This window comes from Triticum urartu, chromosome 1, assembly GCF_003073215.2.
Source record: "Triticum urartu cultivar G1812 chromosome 1, Tu2.1, whole genome shotgun sequence".
NCBI lineage: Eukaryota > Viridiplantae > Streptophyta > Magnoliopsida > Poales > Poaceae > Triticum > Triticum urartu.
The window spans coordinates 11,083,757-11,093,665 of record NC_053022.1 but is presented as its reverse complement, the minus strand read 5'-3'; the positions used below and the strand labels follow the sequence as shown (position 1 = coordinate 11,093,665).

Below are 9,909 nucleotides of genomic sequence, written 5' to 3'. Positions count from 1 at the left end.
CGCGCGGAAGCGGGCGCCGCAAATACACCGCGCGAGATAGCGAATCCGACCGCGTGCCCAACTCCTTATACCGCGCGCGCGATTATTGCGCGCCCGCTGGAGCCACCCACCGGGTTGCGCGCGCGCTAAACTGTCTAAATTTGCGGCGCGGCGCTTGTTTAGCGCGCCTGTTGGAGATGCTCTAAATAAACTGTTCGTACTTAAGATTTTCAGTGTAGATGTAATATTTGTGTTGCGCCAGCATGCAGGGTTGGAGTTTAGTCCCACTTCGCAGGCGCGAGGAGCGACACCGCCAGCTTAAATAGCCGGGTCGTCCAAAAGCGACACCGTAAGCTTCGGTCTTCATTGCACCATTTATGAAGGATATGGATTGTCACCATGAATCTTCTCTGCTGATATGTAACTATGAATACGTTAAATCATTTTCGACTTCTTCGTCCGAATTCGAAAGGGTACATACCCTACTCTTTTCTAAGTCTGGTGGCGGTGTTCGATGCCGGCGTCCAATGGCGGTAACCTGAGCGGCAAGGAGGGGGGGGGGGGGGCGATATTGGCAAATTGACACGGGCCCTAGTGCTCAGTCCGACGTGGCAGACGCATTTGTATTCACCTCAGATTTAGACTGGATATGGGAACTGCCAGTCAGTTTGAGCATTTGGGCGGAATCCAGTTGGGTACTGTTTTTTTTGGTCGGGGCAGCTGCCCGTGTGATTGGGGCGGATATGGGGTGTGATGATTGTGATAGCTTTTTGGAGTGATGTGCTTGATTGGACTATCCAGGACGTTTGCATAGTAAGCCCACCCGTGCAACCTGTGTGAGCAGTGACACACGCTTCAAACAGAAAAGCCTAATGAACGGAGGAGCTCACAAGTTTTTTTCTTTTTTAGGGATGAAGAAGCTCACAAGTGCGGTGGCAGAAATAAGTCAGGGCCGACTGTTTTGTGCGCGCAGACCACAAGCGTTCTCTATACACCTATAGCAATTTCCTTCAACCTCGCCTGCGCAACATTTTGTTTCAAGCTCCGCCAATATGTTAAACATTTTCAATGATCGTGCAAGTCAAATGAAGAGGATATTTATGTGGATGGTCAAGCCAAATATCCAAACATAACCCTTTTATTTTCTTAAAGAAAACTGCTAGCTAGGATTAGTATTTGGGTTGCGTTGTACCTAAACACCAAAGGAAACAAAGAGGACAGGGAGAACATTTTCTTTGTTTGCAACGAAGGAGCCTTTCTTGATTAAGAAACATGAAAAGAAATCCTTGAAATTAGGGTTTATGATGATTATTTGTGGGGACTTCTCTAATCTGCTTAACATTACAAAATATACAGTACTTCCACAAAAAGTCCCCACTGGTTTCTGAAAGATACCTTTCACAGAATATGAATAAAGCTAAAGAGGAATATTAATATATTATTTAGAATTAAAAAATCTAAAAACCAAAAGCATGACTGGGCCGCATTACTGGGTGGCCCATAAATGGTTTTAGTGTTAATATGCATTTAATTTCTTCTTTCCTGTAGATTTTCCACTTGTCATAAATATAATTATAGTGGTGCATCTGCAACATTTCTCTGTCTAAGAAGAGTTATGCATAGTCTGGGCCTGTGCAACATCAACGGTGAACATCATAAATATTGGTACTATTCAGAGAAACATTGTCCGTGACTCAATTTTTTTTTCAGCTGTTCAAAGAATGTTCATGAATTTTTTACAGAATATTTATACAATGTAATTTAAAAACATTGTTTTGTAAAATTCAAACAAATGTTTTGTGACATTAGAAAAAATGTTCTCATGATTTCAAAAATATGTTAGATAAACTTTATAAAAAATGATTATACGGTGCAAACAATCTTTACAAAAACTATTTGGTACCATTAGAAAAAAAATCCAATGTGTCTTCGAATTCTTTGACATGTACTTGAAAATTATGTTCAACGTGTATTTAAAAAACAATTCGAACATTTATTTGAAAAAATGTTTATATAGTGTAAAAGAAACTTACCATTAAACGAAACTCTATGTGTATTTGAAAAATGTTCATACATGTATTTGAATTTTTTTAACTTGTATGTTAAAAAACAGAGCCATTCATGCACGTCAAGTTAAAATAGTTGAGAAGCTTGGGAAATTCGTTTCGCTACATGAACTTTTTTTGCTCTGTTTCTCTCGCAGAAAAAAAAAGAAACAGAAAAAAAGTGTTCGCTCCGTTTAACAGACAAGCCAACAAACCTGCTGATTCAAAGTTCCAACACAAGACATAGAAGCCAAATTGTCAGTGGCATCGTTATTACATCAACAGCACAAACTAAAGCCACGAACACTTAAACAGCATACATGCAGACGAACAGCCAATGCCGAGGGTGCAGGTAGCTACTTTATTTTCAGTCATCCCTAGGAGCAACGTAAAGGAAACGGAAATAGACGGAGTAGGGACGAACAGATCTAAGGGATGGCATGGATGCTCTAGCCCAGTAGCAAGCATCCATCGGAGGACGTCGCGCGGACTGGTGTTGCTTAGCAGGTCCGCTTGCAGTAGCACTTGCGCTCGACGAGGTGCGTGTTGCACTCGCCGTCGGGGAAGTTCTCGGTGCGGCACACGGCGGCGCAGTTGCTGTTGCTGAGGCAGGTGCCCTTGAACTTGTGGCTCTGCGACAGGCACGTCCGGGCCTCCGCCGTCTTCATCGTCCCCATCTCTGCAATGCAACCACAGCAAGTAATTATTAAGTATCGCTGAGCACAGATGGTCAGGAGTCAGGAACCATGGATGGGCGGGCGTACCTGTGGCGACGAGCAGGAGGAGGAGAAGGAGGACGGCCGGCGCGGCAGCCATGCGACGAGTGGACGCCATCTCTCTCTCTCTGCTTGCTCGCTTCACACCGGAGATGCTAGATAGAGAACCGACAGAGCTCGCTGCTGCTGCTGCTGCGTCTACGTGGGGCTAGCAATGCGAAGGTGGTGCAGACACAAGAAGAGGCAGGGGTTTATATAGCCAGAGAGAGAGAGAGAGAGAGAGAGAGGGGTACGGTAGATATTAGTGGTGGTGGGCGGGAGATATCAATTCCACGTTGCCATGGCAGCAGGTGTCTCCAATAATTCACTCGATGCCGACATGTGCTTGCTCAGGCCGGCCGGGCTACGGCTGAGTGAGTGGAGCTCGTCGGCACAGCAGTGAATGCCGATGCTTTTCCCTGCCACGCTGACCGCTGGATTCATTGCTTTCTGCCAACTTTACTTATTTTACCCGCCTAGTCACTTCTTGCGATGAGACATGAGAGCCCGGAGCCAGCAGACCCGTTGGGACCATGCTAACGACAAGCAGATAGCCACCCCCTCAGCTGTGGCCATGGGCGGATCGCACTCGCTCCGAATCAGTGGTACGTGCATGATCGGCTGCAACAGTTGTACATAGGCAATCCATATGATCCGCTCCAAACCATCTAAGTGATATTCGCTAATATTACCTCAGTCCTAAAAAGATTTGTCTTACATTTATCTAGGTATGGATGTATCTAACATTAAAATGTGTTTAGAGTACATATGTATCTTAGACAAATTTAAAACAAGCTACTCCCTTGTCACGGGAACTACATAGGCGGACCCCAAGGTCGGCTCCGCTACAGCCCAGCCCAGGCCCAGGCGGGAGAGGAGGCCCAGCTCGCGTTTCATTGGACCGACCTGGAGCAAGTGAACCATATATACCAGGAGTGGGCGTGAGTTAGGGTATCGTTGGATCAGATCACTGGTGGCGCTGTTGGGCGATGTATCCTTCCTCCCACCCCCGGCTCTAAATCCCGGTCCCCTTTCTTGCTGATTCAACCTAGCTACCAATTTGTACTCCGAGTTTGGTAATTGAGAGATAGATCGAAAGATTATTACCCAGGACCGTATCATCTGGTATTTAGAGCTTCAAATTTCCACCCAAAAATGTTCCTTCCGCCGCAGCCGATCTAGAGAAGAAGAAGACTCGCAGTCTCAAGCAGATCATGGCGGATCTGGACTTCCAAAAGCAGATGGAGGAGGCTGCCAAGGAGAGGAGCAGCATCGCACATGCGCTGCTCGGGATCCAGCCCTCCCTCGACGAGATTGAGCCCGCGGTGTCGCAGATGGAGCCGCTGCTGCAATCTCTCGAGCCGGTGGTCAACGACCTGTCGGCCTGGTGTCCCGGGGTGGATGAGACCGTCGGGCGTCTCCAAGACGATCTCGGGGACATTCGCGCGCAGCTCGCCAAGATCGTGCTCAGTGCGAACGCATCGGGCAAGGCACTGGGTCCCTCATCCTCGACGACGGCGGACGCGTCGTTGCCCGACTCTGGCGCAGGTGGTGACGACCACGGGCAGTTTGGCCGCTGCTATGCAACACCAACTCAGGCCCTGCCACTTGGGGAACCAATCCTCAAAGCGCCGGTCCCGACCAATGGTACTTTCCGGACACCCTTTCCCTCCGTTCCTATTCCAAATCCATATGAACAGGGCAACACCAATGGGTTCTCTGGTGGTAGATCGGGCACTACTAGGGTTGAATGCCCGGAGTTTAATGGGGACAATCCCACGGGGTGGAAAATTCGTCACTACTAGAAAAACGGCTATAGCTAATATGGACATTAATGGCGCACCATGTATGTGGTGCGCCACTGCTATATCGCAGTGGCGCACCAGATATAGGTACGCCATTATTGACCACATTACTAATGGCGCACCTGGTGTGTGGTGCGCCATTACTAGTTTTGAAAAAAAAAGATAAAAAAATTTGTTAGCAGTGGCGCACCAGGGGATAGCGCCATTAGTAACCCTGGTTACTAATGGCGCATTCTTAGGTGGTGCGCCATTAGTAACCTGGGAGCAGCTAGATATTTTTGACAGCCACCTACCACACTCACTTTTCCCACTTCATTCTCTCCACCTCTACCAAGCTTGATCTTGGCTGCCTCCTCCTCCTCACCTCATTTGCACCATAGATTCACCCAAATTAAGTGGTTAAATTTTCTTTTTTTTGATAGGTAAGTAAGGGGAAAGCTTTCTTTATGTTCTAGATCTACTTTTTTCTCCCTCCAACAACGTACACATTTTTTATGGCCTAGATCTACGTATGTTTGTGGTGTTGCATATGTTTGTGTTTGCAGGTACCGGTCATTCTGGCACGAACATCTTCCCAAGGGGAACAAGTGCCCGACCAGTTTCGAGGAGGCGAAGAAAATTGTGTGTCCTCTGGATTTACCGCACGTGAAATACCATGTGTGCATGAACAATTGCATCATTTATCGGGACGAGCATATGGAGTCTACCATATGTCCGATGTGCGGCGTCACTCGATACAAGAAGAGGAAGAAAGCTCCTCGAAAAGTGGTGTGGTACTTTTCGATCACTCCTCGTCCGCAGCGGTATTTCGCGGACCCTAAGCTAGCAAAGCTCCTGCGTTGGCATGCGGATAGGGAGGAGAAGAAGCGAGAAGATGACGGAAATGATCCGGAGATAAATAAAAAAGACAAGATGCTGAGTCACCCTAAGGATGCGAGCCAGTGGCAAGCGTTGAATTTCGAACACCTAAGAATCGGTGATGGAGAATTATGCCGGATGCGATTATTAATGCAACAGTTATAACATAGGGTGACACAGAACTAGCTCCAATTCATCAATATAATGTAGGCATGTATTCCGAATATAGTCATACGTGCTTATGAAAAAGAACTCTACCCTCCCGTGGCAGCGGGGTCCAATATTTTAAATTCATGTTGAAATTTTTTTAAACACATGCTAAACATTTAAAATAATAACTTATCTAAATAAATGTTTTCTATTTTGCAGAAAAATTGCTCATCCACTTATAAAAAATTCAAAATTTTAAAAATCATGCAATTATTTTCTAAATTTTATTATTAAAATATTCGTTATTATAAAAAGTAAAAACGCAATGCATAAAACCGAAGATTACTATAGAGACGAAAGAGAAAAATTGTAGAAACCCATGTGAACACTATGGCGCTGAAACCGTTCTCATTTATCGTGATCTGGCCCGAGACAGGACATTGGGCTGTGCTCTCCTGGACTTATCTCAGGGGTAGAGCTTTGTCTCCTCTGTTGGGAGACGAAACAGCCGCTCGCCTAAAGATAATGCTGGTTTTTCCTTTTCTTATTTTTATTTATATTACTGAAATGAAAATATATTTTACTTAATTTTTAAAAAATCATCATGCATTTAAAAAACTACACAAATCCTTGCACGTTGCTGCGGAAATTCAAGGATAAAAATGTAAACTAAATACGAAATCAAAATTTTACATAATAGTCATGTAGTTCCTCATGAAATAATATATAATAGTATGCACAAACAAAGAGCACATAGATAGAGTTTTATAGTTTATAGCTTGTGCTATTATCAACACATAAATTTTACTGTATACATGCCATCAGCCAAACTGTAGTCTCTAGTCATGAATTAGTCACATTGTGTCCATCTGGTATGAAAGTCAAATTTAGTATTAACATAAACAATGACCACAAAAGATCTTACTGTCAAATTTCACGAATGGGAAAGAAGACTTTAGAAAGCATACCTTTAAATTGCTTTGGGTCATTTTTTCAATAACATAGGATACATAAACCTTGGGAAAATGTGACAGAACCCTACAACCAAAATAGTTCAAATGACTTGGTTTTCTTTTTATAATCCATAAAAAACTGATTTGGACGTGAAAAGAAATCCAATCACACGGTTTGATTGTATTTTGTAGTCAACAACATACAAAGATGAATGACAGGGGATAAAGCATACACACTTTTGTGATGTTGTATCTCTGTATGTTGTGGACCAGATGTAGAAAAGGTAGGATGGTCGGCCGGCCAGTCATTCGCTCTGGCGCTATTGAGGGCAATGAGCGTCGTAAAGACCTGGGCATAGTGAGTGAGCAACACATGGAAATGCCAAAAGGAGCCAGCCACATGCAACAACCAAATCTACAACTAATCTGGATGGTAGCATGGCATGGACAACAAAGATAGAGAACTGAGGAATTATGTGGCCTATGGGGAGCAAAAGAGACATGGATAGGATGCTCAAAGATAATGGAATGAGAAAAGGCGATCGTTTCGGCTTTTGGAATCAGACAATCACATTAACAACGCGTGCATTCTAACCAAATGGTTGGACACGAAGTCGTCTTGGACATCTAGACTGGATCAAATAACGTCAAGACATATACATGTACCAAAAGAAACCTAGAATGACGTGGCTGCTTGAGAGTGCACGAAAAAAGGTAGTTAATGTTATTTGTGGCAGACTGCATGCTGGACCTATTTGATGATATGGATAGGTTGCATGTCAAGATAAATAAGATAGGATGATGAATCTCTTAGGTATGTATGATTTCCTGAAGTGTAAAAACTGTTCTCACAACTTTTAAATATAAAAAGTGTTCATGACATTTAGAAAATTTTCATTTGGTTCCAAAATATTTCTTGATACTTTTGAAAAGTTTCAATACAATGTAAAAAATGTTCATGCAATTTTGCACAAATGCTTTTACCATTCAAGAAATGTTCATGAAATTTAAGATTGTTTGTAAAATATAAACATATATACATGTAATTTTAACAAAAGTATTTTGTACCATTAGAAAAATGATTGTGCAATTTTCAAAAAATGTTTATGGATTTCAAAAAATGTTGGTGGATTTTACAAAAAAATGTTACTAAAACATAAAAAATGTTCATGTAAATTAAAACATATGTTTCGTACATTCAAAAAGAATTCTACGCGTGTTCGAATTTTTTAACATGGATTTTAAAAAAGTTGTCATGGTTCAAAAAATCTTCAACGTGTGTCAAAATAATGTTTCAGGTGTATATTAAAAATGTACAACTTGTATTAAAAAGTAGATATCTATTTGAAAAAAAAGAAAAAGGAAAAAAGAAAAAGAAAAAATACTGAAAAGAAAAAGTAAGAGAAAAAAATAAACTGAAGAAAACTGGGTAAACCAATTAAGAAACACGACAAACCGGAAAAAAGAAGAAAAAAACCCTGCTTGGACTGTTTCAAAACCGGTCTGAACCGGTGTTTAGAACCCGCCTAAAACCACTCTCATGGGCCATCCCACTAATGTGAGTGTGCCCCGAGCGCCAGAAGCGAGGCGGACCTACGTCTCGCTATAAGTGAGATATAGGTCCCATGTTATCTCAGGCTTTCGCGGCAACCCTTTCTCTCACAAAATGAAAATTCACTTCTTTATGCTTCATTTTTTGCGTAGAACATCAAATTTGCAGATAGCTAGGTGTCTCCAAGGTTGTCACATAATGAAATAGGTGGATGGGGCAGAAGTACACCCAATTGGCTAAGAACGGACTGTATCCAGATTACTTCTGTACAATTGGCTTGGGACTGATTCTATGCACGATCAAGACATGATTGTGGGTTTCCTTGAGCTCCATGAGATCAAATTAGAGTCAAGGAAAAGTGCAAACCCGCTGGTTACCCATTCTGCGTCCGGGAAGCAGTTAAGCAGCATGGATGGAGACTTGCATATGGATAGTCCCATGTCATATTTATGATTCAAGTACCACAATATACGATTGACTGTACAGAAGTGACCACTTGTGGGCAGGTGGATGAAGTAACCGACAGACTTGGTTTTGCCGCAAAGGAAGTGTTAGTCCGTGTGATGGTCAAATACTTAAAAGCACCAACCAAGCTTTTGTACTTGGTGTAATCAGCTGAAGAGATTGGGGAATCCATGGCCTTCTGAACTTCTCACTAGCAGACATGGGTGCGTGGTCGAGCCTTTTCAATATCTGCTGAGATAGGGCAGTTACCCTCGGCAACGAAGTGACCTGCACACCCAAGAAATAATCAAGAGGGACGAGATATTTGATGGCAAATGAGTCCTGAAGAGTGAATACCAGGAAACAATTGGGTTATGGCAGATGGCGAGGAGCTGGTAACAATAATTTCATTGGCATAGACTAACCTAAAGATAGTGACACCCCTCAATTTTTCTATACCCCTACTAATACTAATAAAGCAAGGTGTGTTTCTCCAATTTTTTCATCCGTTCACCGTCGAAAATATTGGTTTTCTATCCGAGGTGGTACTAAATTTTTGTGCGTCTATCCGCTAGAAAAGAAAAACTGTCTGTCCAGAATTCCAAAATTGGGCCGCGCGCACTCAGGCCCAATGAAGCCAGCCCACTTATTATTGCCCACGTAGCTGGGAATACCTTTTTTGTTGCATGGAGCAATAAATACTTGAAGCTTCCAACAGGGCACCTAAGACTGGGCCAGCCCATTTGCAAATTTTTTGTTGTTATATTACTATTTTTCTTTTTCTGATACTTTCTCTTTCTCTTTTATATTTATTTTTCATTTTTTCCTTCTTTATTTTAAAATTTTCCATTAACTAAAAATTTACAAAATATTCAGAATTTCAATTTTTGTACAAATATACAAAGAATTGTCAGCTTCCAAAATTCGGTTCCTCTTTTGAAAAATCCCTGTTTCTAAATTTTCTCAATATTCAGAAAATGTTCTCATTTTCTAAAAAAAATCTTTTGCTTCTTAAAAAATTAAGGTTTTAATATAAAATTACATTTTATAAAATGTTCCATATTTTATAATATTTTGGGATCGACAGGCTCACGAATGTTAATGCTAGGTGGAGGAGGTACAAGCTCCCAAGTGCCATTGACTCGGAGCACATCAAGTTCAGTTTGCATGGCACACTTCCACTTGGGATGTTGAGCTACTTCAGTATGATCGACAGGCTCACGAATGGAAAGTATATATGTCATGATCCCGTCAGTGCGCCCCTTCACAAGCTGCATATTTTCACGAAGACGGGTGCACATGGGATATATGGGAGCAGCAGATCCGGCAGCCACAAAGGATCCCGCAGACCCGGGATTATATTGTTGG

The 9,909-nt window shown here is 42.5% G+C and overlaps 1 protein-coding gene across 1 annotated transcript; it reads right to left on the bottom strand.

Annotated features, from left to right (window-relative positions):
* Positions 1-2,224: 2,224 nt before the first annotated feature.
* On the bottom strand, positions 2,225-2,972 carry LOC125534586 (defensin Tk-AMP-D2-like). Its single transcript, XM_048697795.1, has 2 exons — positions 2,789-2,972; positions 2,225-2,703 (listed from the first exon to the last, which is right to left on the bottom strand). The coding sequence occupies exons 1-2, from the start codon at positions 2,856-2,858 to the stop codon at positions 2,525-2,527; spliced, it is 249 nt and encodes an 82-aa protein (XP_048553752.1). The 5' UTR covers positions 2,859-2,972; the 3' UTR covers positions 2,225-2,524.
* Positions 2,973-9,909: the final 6,937 nt, after the last annotated feature.